The sequence below is a fragment of the Pseudophryne corroboree genome, chromosome 5, assembly GCF_028390025.1.
Source record: "Pseudophryne corroboree isolate aPseCor3 chromosome 5, aPseCor3.hap2, whole genome shotgun sequence".
NCBI classification, from domain to species: domain Eukaryota; kingdom Metazoa; phylum Chordata; class Amphibia; order Anura; family Myobatrachidae; genus Pseudophryne; species Pseudophryne corroboree.
Window position 1 is genome coordinate 237,608,035 of NC_086448.1, and position 24,343 is coordinate 237,632,377.

General features: G+C 41.4%; 1 protein-coding gene across 3 annotated transcripts in view; it reads left to right on the plus strand.

The window, feature by feature from the left end:
- Positions 1 to 24,343, plus strand: part of KCNH8 (potassium voltage-gated channel subfamily H member 8) — a 667,193-nt gene that overhangs the window by 616,033 nt on the left and 26,817 nt on the right. For all 3 annotated transcript variants that reach the window (XM_063922193.1, XM_063922191.1, XM_063922192.1), the window contains one exon: positions 16,048 to 16,379. In XM_063922193.1, coding sequence (XP_063778263.1) covers positions 16,048 to 16,379 — 332 coding nt within the window. The remainder of the gene's footprint in view (positions 1 to 16,047; positions 16,380 to 24,343) is intronic.

Genomic DNA, 24,343 nt, shown 5'->3' on the forward strand with positions numbered 1-24,343 from the left:
CTGTATATTTCCATTGATTAATGAGCTGCCATTAAACTAGCTCTCCTGAAATAGAATTTGGTCCATATGCGATGGCTCCTTTGTGGCCACATTATCATTAAAACAATATACAGTAAGGCTTCCTTAATTTATTCTCAAAGCATTTTTAGATGTACTATAGGGAAACTCATCTTTTATAAATCATAAAGTGATCTACATAACATATTTAGTGAGCCCAGAACAGTAATACAGTATACACTCCACCTATCTGCTTGAAAGCAACCACAAGTTTTGGCTGGTATCTTGGCATGTGCCTCAAAGGATAACTGTTAACATCTTCATGGCATACATAGGATATACTGTAAAGTGTATTTAAATTTTATCATCTGTGGTTCCTCTTTTGCCACAATTTACAGTTTTTGGGAGCAGGAGCACATGAAATCCTCACATTAGTGGTCAATTTCAGCAAGCTCAAGGGCATTTGTACTGTAAGTAGAAAAGATGACTGAGGAAAATTTCCCATGAACACTTGTTCCAGTGGTCATGCATAATGTGGTCAGGGCATGGGCACCTAGAATAAAGGACAGTTACTATTTTCCTGAGCCTAGCATTGCCTGAAGGGCATGATGGAAGCACAATGAGCTTTGGAGGAGGAGATTTTTCCCCTTCTGTTACATGCAACACGTCTTAGTGGGTGTGTAAGTGTATAATAGTTTCTTCTTATTTTTTCCTAAAGGAGGCTTGGCAACACCTCGTAGATTTAATTATTCACCCTTGTATCTCCTGGGTATTTGGTGTGTCTCAATGGCTCTAAGTCAGAGTGAACCTGAGTGGCTGATACAAAGAGAAAGTTACTGAAGTTTGTGTGAAATTGCTCTGCTCATACCCACAAGAATGGAAGATGCATATTCAGACTTGCATGATGTGTTTGGTCGTGATTGCGCAAATTCAAACATATGCAGATTAGGACACTGATGTATATATACACCTGTGAAAACTATATTATTTGCAGGTATCATTGACAGGTGCAAATGCCAAATGGTGATGGTCACCAGCACTTCTGTTTGGCTCTTTGCAAGTGCAATGCTGATATTGATAGGTGATTTGTCACTTAGGCATATAATATGCTTCTTTGAGTGTGTATTGTAGCAAATATATTACATGCATGACAGTAGTAGTCTGTTGTATTAAAGAGACTTTTGAAGGCTATTAATGACCTGACGGTGAATGAACATTTCGCAATTACAACAAATGGTAATAAATATGGACATACTGTAAGTGCATGTGTTAAAAAGCAGGTGCACATGTTGTCTCAATGCACACTTGTGATGTCTGTGCCTCTGTATATTTATGTGCAGTGTTTTTATTAACCCAGATGTGGGGGGGGGGGGGTCACAGGGAGCAGCCCTCTCTCCTCCCCCCTTCCCAGCAGGAGCACACTGCACTATGTAGTCCTGTAGTGGAGGCAGGCCAGACAAAATGTGGGGGTGGGATGGATAACAAGTTGGGGCGACCCAGACAATAAGTGGGGAGGTAAGTTGATGACAGTGGGCAATGCTGACAAGGGGGAGGGCAGGAGGAGTGGTGGCAGGCCCCCAAAGGTTTAATCTGATCCTGAATAAAACAGTATACACCAATAGCAGTGAAGTAGTCACTATATATCGTTCGGCTGAAAATCACTCAGCGCATACACACTGAGCGATTTTCCCCCTGCCCAGTGATGTCAGCGGGAGTGAATGGCTTTCCATAGCAGGACGCTATGGAAAGCCATCCACCCTGACGTTCATCTGCTGGTAATAACGGCAGCCACCGGCGATGAAGCGGGAGTATGCATTAGCGCTCATCATTCAACGCCGAGGCTTAACACCTTTTCACAAGCCTGCTTTGTCCTGGAAAAATTGACTAATGGGGCCTACACACGTAGCGATTTAGGCTGCTTTTCTAAGTGATTTGACTGAATCGCTTAGAAATTCAGCACAAATCGCTCTGTGTGTGGACAATAGCAATAGTGATGCTCGTCGCTATCGCCCGTCTAGATAGTTCAAGCATGCTTGAAAGATCTAGTAATCTCCCGTGTTTTCTCTATTGAGAACACGGACAGTGACAGATTGCTCAGCACGCTGTGTGCGGTGTAGCGCTGTGTGCTGAGCGATCTTGCTGAGCGATCTAGCATCGCTCAGATCACTGACTGCAGTCACCCCGTGTGTAGGCCCCATTATTCAGCAGCAGAAAAGAAAAGTTTAATATATCCATTGGATTAAAGAGAAGCAATAGGTTATAGCAATACAGTAACTGAGACCATTTAGGCTTTGTTCATGAACCCATAATAATCTCTGGATTACACACTGAATTGGGAAAAAAAACTGCTTTCTCTCCCTCTTTCTTTATCAAATGCTGTTCATACTTGTAGTAGGTAGAGATGAGTGGGCTCAGATCTACAAGAGCCGAGCCCACCAGAACTTCCCGATCCGAGCCGGGATCAGTGTCCGGCTCGGGGTTTCCTGCCAAACTCAGATCACAGAACGAGGCAAAAAAGTCATCATCCCGCTGTCGGATTCTCGCGAGATATGAACTATATACTATTCCACACTTCTTGCCGCAATTATCACTCCAGCATTGGAGAGGGAGCAGGAAAGACGTGTCTGTTGTCTGTTTATGGGAGGGTGGCAGGAAGGGTGGCGTGAGGCAGGTGCTGGTTCTGCTGTCGGTGCTGTTGTCCTGTGCTGTCACAAATCAGTCCAGTGCTGGGGCTGTGCTGTCATAATAAGTCACTGGGTGCTCCGTCTGCCATACAAGTGGGTGCTGCGCCTGTCTGCCACAAATCAATCCAGTGCTGGGGCTGTGCTGCCATAATAAGTTATTGGGTGCTCTGTGTGCCATACACGTGAGCGCTGCGTCTGTCTGCCACAAATCGGTCCAGTGCTGGGGCTGTGCTGCCATAATAAGTCACCGGGTGCTCTGTCTGCCATACAAGTGGGTGCTGCACCTGTCTGCCACAAATCGGTCCAGTGCTGGGGCTGTGCTGCCATAATAAGTCACTGGGTGCACTGTCTGCCATACAAGTGGGTGCTGCACCTGTCTGCTACAAATCAGTCCAGTGCTGGGGCTTTGCTGTCATAATAAGTCACTAGGTGCACTGTGTGCCATACACGTGAGTGCTGCATATGTCTGCCACAAATAAGTGCAGTGCTGGGGCCGTGCTGCCATTATAAGTCACTGGGTGCTCTGTCTGCCATACAAGTGGGTGCTGCGCCTGTCTGCCACAAATCATTCCAGTGCTGGGGCTGTGCTGCCATAATAAATCACTGGGTGCTCTGTCTGCCATACAAGTGGGTGCTGCTCCTGTCTGCCACAAATCTTTCCAGTGCTGGGGCTGTGTTGCCATAATAAGTCACTGGGTGCTCTGTCTGCCATACAAGTGGGTGCTGCATCTGTCTGCAACAAACACTGGGTGCTCTGTCTGCCATACAAGTGGGTGAAGAAACATAAGACCCAGGGCCTGATCAACCAATAGGCTGATCAGGCTGCAGCCTGGATGGCTGAGTCCTGGGAGGGGGGAGCACAGCACCGGCACAATAGACGCTTAGGCTCTACCTAATACTGGAAGCTGCATATTCCATGCGGACAGCATGGAAGACAGCACTTTAAAAATGGCAGCTGCCTTTTGGAGACAGATGCTAGAGGTACTACTAGACCATTACCCAGTGCTACCCGGAATGAGCATGTAACCCCATGGCACTGAGCATGTAACCTCTATGGCAATGATTTAAAAAAAAAAGTAAGGTCACCTCTGCAACACTGTATACTGCAATTGTGTATGGATTGTACAAAGCATCTAAGTGATTGCATTAATTTTCTCCACTTACAGTATGTTTATACTTTTTATTTGGAAATATTTTGTCATTGCAAAATCTTATAATATGTTCTGTTACTTTGTAGCACTATTAGGTTTTCTTAACTTATTCTTTAATTTCACTTTAGACTTCATTCACTTCTGTGCTCTGAGCAACATAACATCCCCCCGCCAGTATACATGTTGTTATCTGTACCCCCCAAGGAGTCTACTTCAAAGGCCCCTCACACTGAGATTTTCACACCTACACAATTAGGAATTAGACTCTAAAGCTGGCTATACATCAGAACGACCTGCATATGATCAGATTACAGTATCTATTCTACAGCATATATAGGTGGAAAGCTATGTTACGTGATGCACTGGCCACCCAGTCGTGAAACTATGAATTGTCATGGCACAGCATCATAGCACAACAACACAAGGAATTTATGGCCTGCCAAATTGACTGCCGTGGCACTGTTTTCAGAAAGGTAATCATGGACACATTTGTATACTGAACATTTTTCCCCTTCCTGACAAACTCTATTCTCCCAACAGTTTATTAAGATTTTTTTTGTTTCTTACTTTATTCAGGTGGTTAACATTTTAATAGGAAGTTAGTGATTGAGGAAAGAGTGCATTTAAAAAAGGTCTTCTACTCTCTCCATTTTGCGTAGTCACAAAACTCATAAACATCAAGGACCTTTGTCAGTAATCATTGGTGTTACTTGTCTTTCTCTGTAACAGCTGCTAGGATTCTGCAGAATATAAAAAAATTGAGGTCTCAGAGGAAACACTATCACCAAGGGTTTTAAAGAGCAATACAAATGGTTTTACATTTTCAAAATATAAATAACATAGTTGCCAGACACCCTCAAATTATAACAATGAATAAAAGTAAAACAGGACACATATCATTAAGGGGTATGCAGTTAATTTCCCGATGGTCGTGATCCCGGTGGCCGAAATACTGACACCAGAATCCCGACAGCAGTGAAAATACGATGGTCAAAATTCCAACCATTGCCCGCAGTTCCCATTATAGTGGTGGTCCACGCCACCACCCGAGGGGGAACCAGTCACCACTGAGCCCAAAGCGTGGCGAGTATAGCGAGCCTGCGAAGGGACATGCTGCACCTGATGTCAGGATTTTGACTGTCAGGATTCTGGTGTTGGCACCTGACAGCCGGGATCCCAAAAGTCGGAAAATTATACTGAATCCCATTAAGGACATACAGGAGGGAAATAAAGAATTAAAATCAATGTAGAATATTCTGTTTCTAGACAATTTGGCTCCCAGTGCAAACAGTAAAAAAATGCGCCCCCCCCACACAATATACATTCTAAAATGTTCCCCCAATATACATATACATAGCATGGCCTCTCTAAAATGGGTGTTGCTTCACAGGAAAAGAGTACCTTACACCCCAGTTTTTGACCCTGCACTAACAGACCTCTGTCACCACAGGAAAGAAAGAAAATTCCACCATATTAAGCCCCACAAGGCTGCTGCCAGCCCCTTGCACCATATCATGCCCCCTGCCCCACATTATGCCACACACTACAATGCCAATGATACATTATGCCCTACAGGAAGGCTTCTAATTACTTTTAAATTACCTGCTCATTGCCAGGGATTTTATGCTCTAGGTTCCATGCTCACTGCAAGGGGTTTCATGCTCTGGGTATCATGCTCATTGCCAGGGGTGTGTAATTCTCATTGCCAGGGGTTCCATTCTCGTTGCCAGGGGTTTCATGCTCTAGGTGTCATGCTCATTGACAGGGGTGTGTAAGGCTCATTGCCAGGGGTTCCATGCTCGTTGCCAGGGGTTTCATGCTCTGGCTCTTGGTGTCATGTTCATTCACAGGTGTGTGTAATGCTTGTTGCCAGGGGTAATGCTCATTGTCAGGTCTGTATACTCACTGGAGCCAGGCCGCCAGCACTGCTATCCCTCCTCCTGCCCATAGTACTCCGCTCGGGGGATGGACTTTCGTGAAATGACACAGTTGTGTCGAGACAACACAATGCAAATGCATCATTTTGCAAAACTCTGGCATCCGAATGGAGTACTATGGGAGAAAGGAGACGGAGCAGGATAGGAGCCACAAAGTGCCTCAGCAGGTGCCCTATGCGATCGCACAGCTTGCCCGTCGCTAGAAGCTGCACTGATTATATATTTCATACAAATCATGTAAATCTTCATATATGTGGCTACTGTTATAACTTCTGTGTGTCAGCTGTATCTTGCCTAGCCTGTGACAAGAGTTCTGGCAGTCACATAGCTGCAAGTTAATCCCAATCTTGGATGGCTCGCTCCTTGCATGTGTCCTGATTGATCCCCAGGGGTTATAATAGCAGGGAGTGCAGATCCTACCTGTAAGTGATAGCATTCCTGCTGCACTGCTTCAGCATTCTATGTATTATCAGTTCTGTTGTCTTTACAAAATCTGAACTTTGGCTTGTTGATGGATCTGCTGCCAGTACTGATCTCTGGCTTGTCTTATGTATTATGTTTAGTGATGTGCACCGGAAATTTTTCGGGTTTTGTGTTTTGGTTTTGGATTCGGTTCCGCGGCCGTGTTTTGGATTCGGACGCGTTTTGTCAAAACCTCCCTGAATTTTTTTTGTCGGATTCGGGTGTGTTTTGGATTTGGGTGTTTTTTTACAAAAAACCCTCAAAAACAGCTTAAATCATGGAATTTGGGGGTCAATTTGATCCCATAGTATTATTAACCTCAATAACCATAATTTCCACTAATTTTCGGTCTATTCTGAACACCTCACACCTCACAATATTATTTTTTGTCCTTAAATTTGCACCGAGGTCGCTGGATGACTAAGCTAAGCGACCCAAGTGGCCGACACAAACACCTGGCCAATCTAGGAGTGGCACTGCAGTGTCAGACAGGATGGCACTTCAAAAAAATAGTCCCCAAACAGCACATGATGCAAAGAAAAAAAGAGGCACAATGAGGTAGCTGTGTGACTAAGCTAAGCGACCCAAGTGGCCGACACAAACACCTGGCCCATCTAGGAGTGGCACTGCAGTGTCAGAAAGGATAGCAGATTTAAAAAATAATCCCCAATAAGCACATGATGCAAAGAAAAAAAGAGGTGCCACAAGGTCGCTGGATGGCTAAGCTAAGCGACCCAAGTGGCCGACACAAACACCTGGCCCATCTAGGAGTGGCAGTGCAGTGTCAGACAGGATGGCAGATTAAAAAAATAGTCCCCAAACAGCACATGATGCAAAGAAAAACAGAGGTGCAAGATGGAAGCTGTGTGACTAAGCTAAGCGACACAAGTGGCCGACACAAACACCTGGCCCATCTAGGAGTGGCATTGCAGTGTCAGACAGAATGGCACTTCAAAAAAATAGTCCCCAAACAGCACATGATGCAAAGAAAAAAAGAGGCGCAATGAGGTGGCAGTGTGACTAAGCTAAGCGACACAAGTGGCCGACACAAACACCTGGCCCATCTAGGAGTAGCACTGCAGTGTCAGACAGGATGGCAGGTTTAAAAAATAGTCCCCAATAAGCACATGATGCAAAGAAAAAAAGAGGTGCACCAAGGTTGCTGGATGGCTAAGCTAAGCGACACAAGTGGCCGACACAAACACCTGGCCCATCTAGGAGTAGCACTGCAGTGTCACGCAGGATGGCACTTCCAAAAATAGTCCCCAAACAGCACATGATGCAAAGAAAAATGAAAGAAAAAAGAGGTGCAGGCATCGCAACCGACACAATTGGACTCTCCTTGGGAATTTGTGATTTAGAAGAACGCACAGTTCTTTGCTGTGCTTTTGCCATCTTAACTCTTTTAAGTTTTCTAGCAGGAGGATGAGTGCTTCCATCCTCATGTGAAGCTGAACCACTAGCCTTGAACATAGGCCAGGCCCTCAGCCGTTCTTTGCCACTCCATGTCGTAAATGGCACATTGGCAAGTTTACGCTTCTCCTCAGACGATTTTGATTTAGATTTTTGGGTCATTTTACTGAGCTTTATTTTTTTGGATTTTACATGCTCACTACTATGACATTGGGCATCGGCCTTGGCAGATGACGTTGATGGCATTTCATCGTCTCGGCCATGACTAATGGCAGCAGCTTCAGCACGAGGTGGAAGTGGATCTTGATCTTTCCCTATTTAACCCTCCACATTTTTGTTCTCCATTTTTTAATGTGTGGAATTATATGTGAGTAATATATCAATAGCAATGGCCTACTAATATATATACTGCGCACAACTGAAATGCACCACAGGTATGGATGGATAGTATACTTGACGACACAGAGGTAGGTAGAGCAGTGGCCTACTGTACCGTACTGCTATATATTATATACTGGTGTTCAGCAAACTGTGCAAAACTGAAATGCACCACAGGTATGGATGGATAGTATACTTGACGACACAGAGGTAGGTAGAGCAGTGGCCTACTGTACCGTACTGCTATATAGTATATACTGGTGGTCAGCAAACTGTGCAAAACTGAAATGCACCACAGGTATGGATGGATAGTATACTTGACGACACAGAGGTAGGTAGAGCAGTGGCCTACTGTACCGTACTGCTATATAGTATATACTGGTGGTCAGCAAACTGTGCAAAACTGAAATGCACCACAGGTATGGATGGATAGTATACTTGACGACACAGAGGTATGTAGAGCAGTGGCCTACTGTACCGTACTGATATATAGTATATACTGGTGGTCAGCAAACTGTGCAAAACTGAAATGCACCACAGGTATGGATGGATAGTATACTTAACGACACAGAGGTAGGTAGAGCAGTGGCCTACTGTACCGTACTGCTATATAGTATATACTGGTGGTCAGCAAACTGTGCAAAACTGAAATGCACCACAGGTATGGATGGATAGTATACTTGACGACACAGAGGTAGGTAGAGCAGTGACCTACTGTACCATACTGTTTTATAGTATATATTGGTGGTCAGCAAACTGTGCAAAACTGAAATGCACCACAGGTATGGATGGATAGTATACTTGACGACACAGAGGTAGGTAGAGCAGTGACCTACTGTACCATACTGTTATATAGTATATATTGGTGGTCAGCAAACTGTGCAAAACTGAAATGCACCACAGGTAAGGATGGATAGTATACTTGATGACACAGAGGTAGGTAGAGCAGTGGCCTTCTGTACCGTACTGCTATATAGTATATACTGGTGGTCAGCAAACTGCAAAACTGAAATGCACCACAGGTTTGGATGGATAGTATACTTGACGACACAGAGGTAGGTAGAGCAGTGGCCTACTGTACCGTACTGATATATAGTATATACTGGTGGTCAGCAAACTGTGCAAAACTGAAATGCACCACAGGTATGGATGGATAGTATACTTAACGACACAGAGGTAGGTAGAGCAGTGGCCTACTGTACCGTACTGCTATATAGTATATACTGGTGGTCAGCAAACTGTGCAAAACTGAAATGCACCACAGGTATGGATGGATAGTATACTTGACGACACAGAGGTAGGTAGAGCAGTGACCTACTGTACCATACTGTTTTATAGTATATATTGGTGGTCAGCAAACTGTGCAAAACTGAAATGCACCACAGGTATGGATGGATAGTATACTTGACGACACAGAGGTAGGTAGAGCAGTGACCTACTGTACCATACTGTTATATAGTATATATTGGTGGTCAGCAAACTGTGCAAAACTGAAATGCACCACAGGTATGGATGGATAGTATACTTGATGACACAGAGGTAGGTAGAGCAGTGGCCTTCTGTACCGTACTGCTATATAGTATATACTGGTGGTCAGCAAACTGCAAAACTGAAATGCACCACAGGTTTGGATGGATAGTATACTTGACGACACAGAGGTAGGTAGAGCAGTGGACTACTGTACCGTACAGCTATATATATATAGTTATACTGGTGGTCAGCAAACTATGGAAAACTGAAATGCACCACAGGTTTGGATGGATAGTATACTTGACGACACAGAGGTAGGTAGAGCAGTGGCCTTCTGTACCGTACTGCTATATAGTATATACTGGTGGTCAGCAAACTGTGCAAAACTGAAATGCACCACAGGTATGGATGGATAGTATACTTGACGACACAGAGGTAGGTAGAGCAGTGGACTACTGTACCGTACTGCTATATATATAGTTATACTGGTGGTCAGCAAAATTCTGCACTGTCCTCCTACTATATACTACAATGCAGCACAGATATGGAGCGTTTTTCAGGCAGAGAACGTATAATGCTGTTGGTCACTGGTCAGCAAAACTCTGCACTGTCCTCCTACTATATAATACTGCTGGTCCCCAGTCCCCACAATAAAGCAATTAGCACACTGAGCACAGATATTTGCAGCACACTGAGCACAGTCAGATATGGAGCGTTTTTCAGGCAGAGAACGTAGATATTTGCACTTGCAGCACACTGAGCACAGATATTTGCAGCACACTGAGCACAGATATTTGCAGCACAATTTGCAGCCCACTGAACATAGAAACTGAGAGGACGCCAGCCACGTTCTCTCACGATCATCTCCAATGCACGAGTGAAAAATGGCGGTGACGCGCGGCTCCGTATATAGAATACGAATCTCGCGAGAATCCGACCGCGGGATGATGACGTTCGAGCGCGCTCGGGTTAACCGAGCAAGGCAGGAGGATCCGAGTCTGCCTCGGACCCGTGTAAAATGGGTGAAGTTCGGGGGGGTTCGGATCCCGAGGATCCGAACCCGCTCATCACTAATTATGTTACCACCTGCCCTAATCTTTTACTTTTCTTACTGAATGCTACTTGACTGCCACCTGCCCTGACTTTCAGATCATTACTAATTTTTTTATTGTACCATTATCCTGGTACTAGTGCTCCTCTCTGCCTATAGCTTGCATAAGTGCCTTATTAGACTCCATAGTCCTGCACTAGCTGACATCTACTTAAATCTGTACAACATGGCCTGTCAAAGTCATTATATTTGTTGATGTCTGAGGGCAGATGCCGTATTCAATGTTTCTTTGTTTTTTCATTCAAATCTATCAAAACATATATTTAAAACAAGATGCAAACTGCACAAAGGGTGCTGGTACAGTCCAGCACACACATTAGGAGTTGGGCACAAATACATGGATTAACACCCTTTTTGAGTGCAAATTACATCCAATATGTGCCCAGCATGTGTCCAACTGAGAACCAGTCCCATTGACTGCAGCAGGTGAATCCTCATAGTTTCTGATTGCAAAAGGTATAAAATAACTACTGATGACCTTTGCTAGTCATGGTTACCTAGTGCATGTATTCTGCATACATTGTGGAGGGCGAGAATTGAGAAGGGAACATAGCCACACATCATACCCCATTGAACAGCACACTGGGGTATGGTGGCATGTCACATCCCAGTTGCTCATCATGTTGGGCTGTGATATAAAGTTATGCAACTGCCATAGAACTGAGGCCTATAAATTGAATGGTGGGATGACAGTAGGCAAAAAGCGTGACTATCCTATCAAAATGGGCATGGATAGGAATTATGCTCAGGGAGTCAAATGGGGTTACATGGTGTTACTGAAGAGTAAAAAATTCTGCGAACTTTCCTTATGTTAGTGTCACCTTTCCTAAAATTGGAAAATCTATGAATGGCAATTGATGTGGTAGGATTTATAGGACTCAGGCATGCTTCTGTAAATAATATGAATTTAAGTTTGTGCAGGAGGTATCAAATATTTAGCTCATCGCTGTGAAACCGTATAAGCTAAGCTAGAAATAGCTCAGTATGTATTTTCTTCTATGGGGAGCGGGAGGTCAGCATCTAAATATTTAATAGCACATAAGATGCTATCTTCCAATCCAATCGTGACAATATAAACAAATATACAGCTAGTAATAATTTACTAATGTAGCAAATACAAGAAAATAAATTTCATAATACAGTATGCAAGAGATCTGTTCAGAGGTTTGTCAAAAAAAAGTGGTGTCTCATGGAGATAGTGTTACTGAACAGTGCACAGAAGACCCCATGGATCATGGATGCACTAATACTGAAGAGTGTACACATGAGAGCAAATGGACCATGGATACAGTGATACTGAAAAGTAAATATTAGACCCTATGTGCAGCACAGAGTACTTGTGGTTCACTAAGTGCCAGCATGAACTGGCAGCCATGGATATGATGCTAAGATGTTCTACAATCGACACATGACCATACACTTTAGACATAACAGGGCTTACTGGGATCTGTAGTTTTCCATAAAAAACACTTTTTTCTATTTTTAATATTTTTGGTACCCACATCCCACCGCTTAGGGTGTTCTGGAAAAGCTCTAGTGCTGTCTACATGGTGCTTTTATTCTTAGGGAATTTAGACCTGTGCTGAACAGGTTATGGCTGAAGGACATTATTGCAAAGGAACAACACACTGTATGTTCCCTTGCTATAGTGACCCAAGCCAAACCCATCAGAGCCTAATGCTGGTAGCAACTTTTTCATGGTGACTCCACCCCCAGCATATCCTAGATTATGCTACTAAGGACTATTAATTTTGGCACTTTGGAGGCAGGTACTACAACCACCTCTATTTTTGTTAAGTGTATTTTTGGCAACTTGTGAACATAACACTTATTACATCTGCATATAGAACATTGTAAACACCAGAATAACGACTTGCACTACAGATGTGTCCTATTACATCCTTGCTGCAGTCATGGTAAACAGCCTTTTAAGTTACACCATGCCGTGGCGGGACTCAGTAGTGATAAGTGTCTTTTTTTGTCTTTTACTGCAAAATTGCGTCTTAGACGCAATAGGATGCACAAGCAGCTTCTGTTGATTAAAAGGATACACGGCATGCCTATATTATGTGTGTAATAGTGGCTCTATCTGCATCTGAAATGAAAGGTTACAGTGTTTTCCAGGAAAACACAGTAGCATAGAATTTTGTATACAAATGCAGTCGCAGTCAAACACAGAATATATGCATGCTGCATATCATTTTAATCACCAGAAGCTGCTTGTGCTGCTATTGCATTACATTGCATCTAAGATGCATTTTCGCATAAAAAGCAGCAAAAAAAGATACTGTGCGCCTATAAGTCAGACATCACTCATGCGTTATGTGTAACGCAACTTATAGTACATGGAGCAAAACTCAAACATATATGATAAACAGTATCACAAGAGAGCGCTTTTATAAAAAACGTTGTCATAGACAATTTATTAAATCACATATAATAAAAAATATATAGATGCAATGCATAGAATAAAATATCTATAAAAATATAATTCACTACTGATAAAAGGCCACGCTGCCATGTGTATTATCCTACTTGCATACCGCACATGAAGTCCACAGCCAGAGAACAATTGGTATGATAATCCACTGGACTCCAAATATCAATAAGGTACCACACAGTTCCAATTGGAAAAGTAATGTGGATGAATAGAAGTAAGCTGTGCTTGCTCAACTGTAACCGTAGAGCGTGCGCTGAACTATCACCTCCCCAGCTGCCAGAAGATTGTTGCTCACCACTGGTTCCTTGGGGTCTCGGCGAGACCGGCTGTCAGCGCGCAGGGTCCATGATGTTGTGTGTGAGTGGCGGTATTCAACTCAGTTAGGTGACCAATAATTTATACGGATCTGCTTTTTAAACGGAGCGCCTGATTTGATAACTATAGAAGCCTATAATTGTCATTTGTTAGATGGAGCAAAACTGTATGAAGACACATCTGTAACTTGTGTTTGAAAACAGTGGTTTTCTTGTGAGTTTTTAGATTTAGTTTCTACTACATATGGCAATTTGCTACTTGATTAAGTGCTTGAAAATACTTTGGTCAGAAGAATAAAGCTTCAAAATATCACAAGTCTTAATATAGTTCTAATTTTCTAGCACTTTGATTTTCCTGCAAAATGGCTACCTTTATGGTTTGTTAGTAATTGGTGCAATTTATTAATATTGATCATACTGTAAGTGTAAATCTGCACTAAAATCATAGCATTTAGGTTTCATGTGCACGGGTGGGCAAAATATGACCCATTACCCAGATGCAGCAAATTGGACCATTCCACCGCTTCCCATTCCTTCAAATATCTGTATGCAACCTGCTCCTGGCTGAAGAGATTTAAAAATCCCTTACATAGGGACGCAGAGCCTGACCCAGTTATAAGTCTAGGTGAAAAGAAAATCTGTGAAAAGAACTAGTTGGACAAATGGGCAGATGGAATGTGGCATTGGTTTATTGTATGTGTGCACAGCATGGAACCAAGTACCATCTGACTGGAAGTGTTCATGGTGCTATATGTCCTTACAGACTGAGGACTTTTGTGGCAACACAGAGTGATCAGTCTTATTTTTCTCCTTGTATGGGTCCCCATAGTCAGATGAGTGCAACATCTATTTTTTTGCCCTGGCAGGGATTCAGTCTGTTGCTCTTGTGCCATTTGTTATATTACAGTGACTGCAGCTACATCCTTGGAGATTACTTTTTGCGTTTTTTCCCTTTGTAGATCTTTACCTCTTTTTATTCCTGTTTTGTTTTATGTCAATATTTTAGGAACCTCTGTTTTTTTATAATTTCCCTGTGCTAAGCTGAATGCATTGTCCTTTTGCATGCATCCTTACTTTACTGTATGTCTTTCTTGGTTTGGGTTTAACCTAGGGAGTAATTCAGACCTGATCGCTAGGGTGCATTATTTGCTTCTCTGAGATCAGATAGTCGCCGCCTACAGGGGGAGGGTATATGGTGTGTGCAGGTGTGGATCGCATTTGTAGCAGAGCTGTATAAACATCAGTTTGTGCAGTCTCTGCTCAGCCCAGGACTTACACGCTGCAATGGATTGCTGGTGATTGGGGCCGGAGCTGACGCCAGACACCCTCCCTCCAAACGCCTGAGTCTGCCTGCATTTTTCCGGACACTCCTTTTAAATGGTCAGTTGCCACCCACAAATGGCCTCTTCCTGTCAGTCACCTTGTGATCGCCCGTGCGATTGTTTTTTTCGCACCTTCCTGTCGCTATGCACCAATGCCAGGCGCAGTCATCCAATGCGCCAGCGCATTGGAGTGCATATGCATGTGCAGTTCAGACCTGATCACCCACTGAGCAGAGATCAGTTCTGAATTGCCCCCCCCCCCCCTAGTTTTATATTCCTTCATTTGTTCCACCAAGTTTATTGGTAGTTTTTGCAAATACAAAATGTTCTGTGTTAGGCCCTTAACTGTTTAAATGCCCCCTCTTCCCCCCTCAGCCAGAGTCATTGCCAGAACTTGCAACAATTTGAAAAGGCCCCCGCCCTAATGCTTCTAGAGAGACATCATTCTTTGCAGCATTTGTATATTTTATGTCCCATAGTAATGCCCTAGTTAATTTTATGTCCCGTAGTAGTATCCTACTTAATATTATGCCCCATAGTAGTGCCCTAATTCATTGTATGCTTCATAGTAGAACCCTAGTTCACAATATGTTACATAGCAATGTTGCCAGTACACATTATGCCAATGTTATGAAATGTTTAAATATATCTTTGAAAGTGCAACAAAACACTCTTTTAGCTAACTTATTTTATTTTTTCTTATTATTGCATTAAACAAAATGAAGAGTTTCATCATGTATTGAGTGAAAGGTTCAGCCTATATAAGGTTACCCTTAAAATAATTCACATTGTCTATGTTCATAGATACATTACTCATAGCGAGACTTGGAGATATTATCAGCCAGTAATTATTAATGGGTTCTCATTTATTTCTGGGAATGAAGCCAAGAGAACCATCGTTACAATTTTGACCCTTTTTAGCAAAGTGACGGAGCTGAGTTCAGTCAGATATCTGTAAAAGCCGTCTGAAGAAGTTGCTGCTTTTTGTCCCTTAATGACTGTAAAGCCATTTGTCCCTCATACCGATAACAGAATTTGATATATACTGCAATAAACACAAAGTGCTAAAGGCTAAATGTACAAAATTGAAGAAATAACTTCTAAAAACCAAGCTGGCTAGTAATCAGTGGCTTGTAAGTGGAAAATAATAAACTTATGATCTATATATTATTCTTTGTATTTCTTGAATTGTAGCAGTATTACAATAGTAAAGTTATTTACGTCATGTATCTTACATGTAATTGGCAATATTGTTTGATTTAACTACTCTGTCATCTTAAAGTGTTATGTCAGCAACCTTTAAATTAAAAATATAAAATGACTATAAAACACAAAACATTTTTAACATGCTAAATTTTGTATTTTCAGACAGAACTCAGGGGAAATGGCAGCATAAATAAAAGACTATCGTTCATTGTGGAAGATGATGATGATGACACAGGGGAGGATGATCCCTCACCAATACGTACAAGGAATACAACAACCAAATACAAGAAATCTTCAAGCAGCTCTTTGGGGCTCAATTTGAAACCATTCTCCGGAAATGTTCCATTTAAGTCACCAATGAAATCGTCTAATCTAAACCCTGCAAAGATGAGGCAGGAAAACGAATCCCAAATTAACAGCAGAAGACGAGAAAAGAATCTAATGCTCCACCTTCCAGCAGTCACAAGCCTTGGTCCGCCAGATTTAAGTCCCCGGTATGTACTGCATGTTATTAATTTTAATCCACCCCTAAATGTTGTTAAACTTTTCAATAAAAATTACAGTAATCAATGCAGTTGTCAGGCAAATTACATGGAAGTGGGGGTCAACATGTATGCTGAATACATCTGAGTCATGCATCTGTAAAAGTGGAGTTGTTGCCCATAGCAACTAATCAGATTGTAGCAATTATCTATGCAGTACTGTACATTCTACAAAAAGATAACTATAATTTGATTGGTAGCCCTGGGCCTCTTTAGAAGGTTTTATAAATCTTCTCCTAAGGAGAGGAATAAGAGGAGGGTAAGGAAAAGGACTGTTACATATCCGTGTTACTTCATAGATCTAAATAGTGATAGTTCATAAAATACATTTATTTTGTAAATAATCAGCATTGTTTCCTTTGAAATGGTCAAATGCGCTGAATATAAGCAGGGTCATCTTAATATATAGGTACACTTGGCAGCTGGCCAGAACCCACAATTGCTGCTGCTTCTATGGAAGCTGTAGCAATAAGATAAGATAAGAATAATTTATTGTCACTACAACATGAAACATGCATAGCGAAATTACATACAGTTCTCTCATGTTATATAAAAAAATATACCATAATAAAATTAGCAAAGCTGAGAATTCAAGCTAACAATCACAGAAGGGAAGAAGCTATTCCTCCACCTGCTAGTTCGACATCCCAAACACCTATAGTGTCTCCCTGATGACAAGAGGGAAAAAAACACATTACATGGGTGACTCCTATCTCCAATCATCTTATTTGCCTTCGACAGACTCCTTGCAGTGAGTACATCCGCCAACCTAGGTAAAGATTGGCCAATGGTCCTCTCTGCAGATTGAATCACTCTATCCAAGGCAACAAGATCAGAACACTTGGTATTACCATACCACTCTGTAATTGCATAGGTCAGCAAGCTCTCAATCACGCAGCTGTAAAAATTAACAAGAGTCAATTGCTGCAAACCTGCTGCTCTGAGCTTCTGCAAAAAGAAAAGACGTTGCTGGGCCTTCCCAACCACTGACGTGATATGCAGAGACCATGATAAGTCCTTGGAAAATGTAATCCCCCAAATTTCACATCAGTAACCCTTTCGACCTCACCATTCCTCACCTCCTCACTCCTCATCAACGGCCAAATACTGGTTTTCTTAGATTTCCTGAAGACTATCACAACCTCTTTGGTTTTCTTACCATTTAACAACGGGTTGTTTTTTACCCCCCACTCAGCGAGTCTTCTCACTTCCTCTCTATAACAATCCTCATCTCCTCTAGTTATCAAACCCACCAAAGTGGTATCATTCGCAAACTTTATCACAGCGATAATTTCCGAGTTGGGCACGGAGGTATACAAGGAGTATAAAAAAGGGCTTAAAACACACCCCTGAGGAACTCCTACATTTAATACCAATTCCGAAGATGAGTCAGAACCCAATCTGACTGTCTGTGGATGATCCGACAGGAAATCCAACAGCCACTTACATATGGCCATGTCATATCCGATCTCTAAAAGCTTGTTTATTAACACAGCTGGTACTACCATGTTGAAGGCGGAACTATAATCCACAAATAACAGCCTAACATAGGAGTCTCTATTTTCAAGATGACAAAGTACCCTATGAAAGACCATGAGAGCTGCATCTTCAGTTGATCTGTTCGACCGATAGGCAAACTGATTGGGGTCAAATCCCAGTGGTATAACACTTTTTAGATGATTCAAAACAATTCTCTCAAAACAATTCATAATCAACAAAGTGAGAGTAATCGGCCTATTTCAGACCAGTGACCACCGCAGTCTTCGGAATTGGAATAATTATTGAAGTTTTAAAACACCGTGGGACAATACATTGGCTTAATGAAAAATTAAAAATCTTAGTAAAAATACCTGCCAGTTGCCAGCAAACGCCCTTAAGACTCTTCCCAGAATACAATCCGGGCCAGGAGCTTTCCTGGTGTTCTTTCTGCTAAAACAATTCCTGACCTCCGCTTCGGTCAGAGTCAAAGAGCTATCTGAATGGAAGCTAGAGGGATTACCAATAAAAGGCTCAACCTCTGCAAAGCGTGCATGAAAATGGTTTAGCTCATCAGCCGAAAGACCACCTGACCTAGCAGAAGTTTAACCCTTATAATCAGAAATACATTTATTTCCTCTCCACATCGCCCAGGCATCACCTGATTCCTTAAAATGGCTTTCAATCCTATTTTAATAGGCTTCCTTAGCGAGATGAATACCTTTTTTTAGATTAGAACGGGCAATCGTATAAGCTGAGTTATCCTTTGCTCTAAACGCCCTATCCCTAGCTCTCAGTAGAGAGCGAACCTCGCTATTCATCCAAGGTATATCATTAGAGAAAACACAAACTACCTTTCTCTTAGTGACACTTTCTATACAGCAATTTATATACAGTGACAGTGTAGCACCTCCAGCCACAATAGCACCTCCAGCCACATCTGAATTAGGCCCGTTATTGTATTTTCTTTCCACCAATTTTTTAAAGTCACTGTCTGAGATGGTAATTTCTCCATTTCTACTAAAGTGATCAGATTGTGATGTTGTGGAGGTGACAATGTATTTTTTTGCAATATATTTGGGTGTTCTTTTTAAGCCAGACCAAATGTTATAATGTTCTTTTATATTAGTTCACTTTTTACTTATTATCAGACTGATTCTAAGAAAAGTTATTTCTTTATTCTGGCAGTAACATGTGTAAGAGAAGCTGGAGCAGGGGACCTGTCATGTGCAACATAATTTGATCACAATGAGTTGTTTGCATCTTTTAAGACATGTGTCATTTGTAAGGAGATGCATTCTTAACGCAGCTAGATGTATAGTGGCTAAATGTTGGAAAAACCTTGAAGCTCCCCGTTAAGTATTGTATTGGCTAAAATTTGGTATATTTCTACCATGGAGAAGATCACTGCATCATTGCACAAAAGTTTGGTTAGGTTTCATATAATTTGGGAACCGTGGTATATGTTTAATAATTCTTCTGTTTTTAAAATCTGATGTACTATAGTGCGTAGTACGACCCTGGATATTTCTAAGGAGACTCCCTAGTAGGGTTTATATTTTGGATGGCTTATTGGTTTACTGGTGACCGCGGTTGGTATACAGTATGTGAATGATTACTCAAATGCTGGTTGAGAGTATAAGAGGTTGGTGAGGTAATTTGGTCTTTCTCCCCCCCCCCCCCCAACACTTTTTTTCCCACTTAGAAAAATTGATTGAATGTTTTTAGAAATGCATTACATATGTTTTGGGTATGGGTCATTGGGTTGACCCAACTTAGGTCGACATTCATTAGGTCAACCACTGAAGGTCGACATTGCCATAAGGTCAACATGCATTAGGTCAACAAGTGCATTAGGTCGAAAGGTCGACATGAGTTTTTTTTACTGTTTTTGGTGTTGTTTTCTCCATAAAGTGACGGGGAACCCAACTTAGTGCACCGTGTCCCCTCGCATGGCTTGCTTCGCTCGCCATGCTTCGGTCAAGGTGCCTCACTCTGCTACCGCTTTGCTCGGCACAGGTTACCGTTCCACGTTGATCGATGAGTATGAAAAAATACAAAAAATGAAAAAAAGTGAAAAACTCATGTTGCCCTTTTGACCTGTCGACCAAGTACATGTCGACTTATCAGCCATGTTGACCTAATGCATGTCGACCTAATGGCAATGTCGACTTTCATTGGTCAACCTAATGAGTGTCTACCTAAGTTGGGTCGACCTAACTACCGTATCCCTATGATTTAAACCAAGTATTAACCATGGTTGACAAATTCTAGTAGGCAGATTCCAAAATGCTACAAACCTGGAGAAGTGAATAAGGAACTCTCTACAAGGCATACACGTATATACATATTTAGCATAATGGATTTAGTATGTGTTTTAGGGTTTGGGATGTGTTGTAGATAATCAGAATGTTAACAATGAAAAGTCAATGAGAAAGGGTTCAGTGGCACAGATTTATCAAGCCTTGGAGAATGATAAATTGCTTGGTGATAAAATACCAACCAACCAGCTACTAACTGCCATGTTACAGGCTGTGTTTGAAAAATAACAGTTAGTGGCTGATTGGCTGGTACTTTATCACCATGCAATTTATCACTTTCCAAGGCTTGATAAATCTGGGCCAGTGCTTGGTTATATAAGATGGGCCAACATGCTAATGCATTTTAACAGTGTTGGTTTTAGAACTTCAAACATGAAAGGTAAGGCATCATGTTTGAAGTTCTAAAGATGACACAATTAAAATGCCTGTTCACATCCCTTGTACAATCTAACACTAAGTGTTCTCATTGTTGACATTACGATTCATTGTGATACATTAGTGGAGATTTATCAAAGCTTGGAGAGAGATAAAGTTGGAGAAATAACGTATATCAATCAATCAGCTCCTAACTTTTTTAAGTACAACCTGTAAAATGACAGAATTTCTCACCAAGCTTTGATAAATATCCCCCAAAGTACTGTACCATGTGACATTTTTTCATGAAACCTTCAGATGTTGTAGCCATATACTGTGTGATGTTTCACAGTGTATGGCCACGATATCCACTTTCCTTGACTGGTGAGGAAACATTTTCTTGTTCTTGCCCCAGTGAAGTAACAGAGCAAAATGTAGTGTGGTTGGCCATGGCAGTGCATACACTGCCAGATGCATACAACCAATGATTGGATCCTTGGGACATGCTGGACATTTCGGCATGTCCCAAAGACATATAATTATGGCTCAATCGCAGAAATACACTGTTCAGTAATTTGTCTGATCAGCTCATTATCAGCTGTTCACACCAAACATTCAACAATGTATGTCCAGCATTACTTTCATATAATTTTCAACTGCTCTAGCTACTTTTACAGTAGTATGACTTGACTGAGGCTGGAAGTGTTCAAACTCACTTGTTTGCTACAATTTCAGAAGTGGTCCTGTCATTAACACTATGGCCTCCCCATCAGAACTATGATTAACCAGGGCCATAACTAGGGTGGTACAGCTGGAGCAGATGCTGTTGGGGTGGAACCGAGTGTTGCTGCTTCAATTTGCAGAGTGCCCACTGCGATGTATATTACTAATATAGATCTCAGTGGTTGGTGCCCAGCTCCTTCTCTGTGTGTGCAGTGCACACTGAGGATTCTTGTGTTTTGGTGCATTCAGTGCAGGTGATTACTGACGCTGCCGGACATGTCCAAGCCTCGCTGGTTTGGTGCACTGTGCACCATGCTCGGGCTGCTGCTGCTCGGGACAGGTCTCCTGGTGCCTGTGCTACTGGTTAGGATGTACACTTTGTCTGAAAACTGGGTCAGCTGGCAGGGAGATGAAGCACCAGAAATGGTGCTAGATGACACAGAGAGTACACAGCTGAGACGGAATTAATTGGTGAGTGACCACTAAACAGCATCACTGCATCGCATACATCTGATGCTAAAAAAAAGGAGGAATGAGGAGGAGGAGAAAAGATGATGATGCACAACAGCTCTGGGGGGGAATGATGATGATGAGGAGGAGGAGGATGAATGATGATATGGAGAGGAGGAGGCGTAATGATGATGTTGAGAAGGAATGATGATGATGCGCAGCTAAGGAGATACAAATATATATTGATTAAATGCTGACAGCCCTTATATTTAATTTGTTTATTGTGCCCCTTATTATATCCTGATTGAACAGATTTTGACTAAACCATCAGCAGTTTTGACTATACCGATGGCTATTTTGACTTTTGTAAACCACGGCACATTTACAGTAGTGTAACATTTCGTATCAGTCTTTTACCAGTCATATGCAGAATTTTAAGCCTCTGTCAAACATGATTCTTAGTAAAATAAAAATAGTTGTGAATTGCGCTACTTTTTCTAGCTAGTATACTTGTTCAATGGGCGGTGCTGCCACTGGAGAGCATGAGGCTTTCAATATCTCACTCTCCAGACCACTATATATTGACATAGTTAATTGGTATAATTTTTATTCCTCCATGTCAAATATACTGCTGACAACTTAGTTTATTTAACCCATTATCTAGTCATTAGGTTGATACTAACCATGTCGGTATCCTCAAAATGATGACATGTTCACAATGTTGACGTTTAAAATGTCACCATGTGAAATGTCAATAGTCTAAGGATGCCAATAATTAGTGTTAAGTGCCACTGTGAGGGTTAGAGTTAGATTGTAGGGAAAATTAGGGATAGGCTGTGTGGGGATGAGGGTTAGGCACTAGGGGGAGGGTTAGGATTAGGCATAGTGAAGAAATTACTCACTGAGCATGTCAATATGTCCACAGTTCAACCATGTTAACATTCTCATGTCAACATGATAACTGATAACCAAGCATACCCAACCCAGTTTAACCTAACATTAAAAACAGCATGGAAAAACAAAGACATCAGATTGAGCCATATATAGTGATAACAATTTAATGGTTTTTTTTTTACTAATAATAATGCCATCTTATTTGCAGTATGTTGCCTGTTATTATGTGCATTAACAGGCAGGAAACAGAAAAGCTATAGATTGCAAACAAGGACCTCTTCCATCATTGTCTGTGTGTTAATATCCAGCCTTGTTTTATTACTGTGGTTACTTCTAATTGTAAAACACTGTGAAGTATAGTGGAGCTATATAATAATGTTTTCATAAATAAATAATAAGTTGTTGTGGATCTTCTGCCGGAGGCCTTCTCAAGTAAATGGTGCCGTCCTAGTGTGATTGACAACTTTCACAAATAAAAGGCAAAGGAAGAATGTCAGCTAAACTAAAATAGACCAAGCACAGGGAGAATCATTTGTCTCTGTATAAAATACGACACCATATATCATAGTGAGACAGCCTTACTGGGTTCCACATGTGAATTGCATAGTATTTTTTCTTATACACTGTATACAGTCTTCTAGATTCTAATTAAGTCACCTGATCATTAGCATGTTATATTTATATTTAGCTATACTAAAGATATACTGTACATACATTTTATTATATATATTATTTGTGCCACCACCCCTCCATATATTATTTGTTTCCTGTAAACACAGTTAAACATGTTTATAAGGACCAATAGCAAATTATCTAGTACTGCTTTAGGTTAATTCTCTGCCTCAGGCCTCTAAATAATTACACTGTCAGCAAATCATGGAGTACTTTCATGCTTGATTAATTATATGCTCAGTTCCCCACAGTTGGAAATGATAGCACATTGAAAGATGACAATATTTGCAATCATTATCTTTTTATTTTGTTTGGTTATAGTAGAGAATTATTGGTTGCATTGATCATGATGAGGATAATGATGATGATAATAATAATAATAATAATAATAATAGTAGAATTAATGCATGAATCACACTTCTATCACTGTCAAATGTAATAACATTATCTGTTTTATTAAATAGTGATTCATAAATTTAGAACAAGGTAAATGTTAAACTTGCACATTTGCCAACTCATAGATTCTGTGACATATAGGGGCATATTAACTTTTGAGCAATGTTAGGTCCTGATATTGCTATTATTTATGGTAACCCACATCGCTCGTTATACTGCAAAATGATTTTGGGTAAAAAGGGTTCATGTTGTGGTCACTATGTGCTGCCGTTACATGCCATTCTGGATGGACATCACCGCATTGCTCTGAATTAAATTATCCCAATGGTTCGGATCATACCATATGGTAACACATGTGAACTGAAATCACCACACATGCATTTATCTAAACAAGTTTCAACGTATTTGGACATAATATGTGTTTTAAAATTGCATAATTTAACATATTCATGTACATACAGTATAGATTAATGCATGCGCTGGTGCCTTGTGCCTATTTTAAATTTATGAATATACTCTGCACCAGTATGAGCTTTCATCTGGCTGACAGATCACCCACTAACTCCATATGTACTGTATAGCACTGTGTTATGCTGTAACTGCACTGTATCTCCTTGGTTTTCTTTCTGA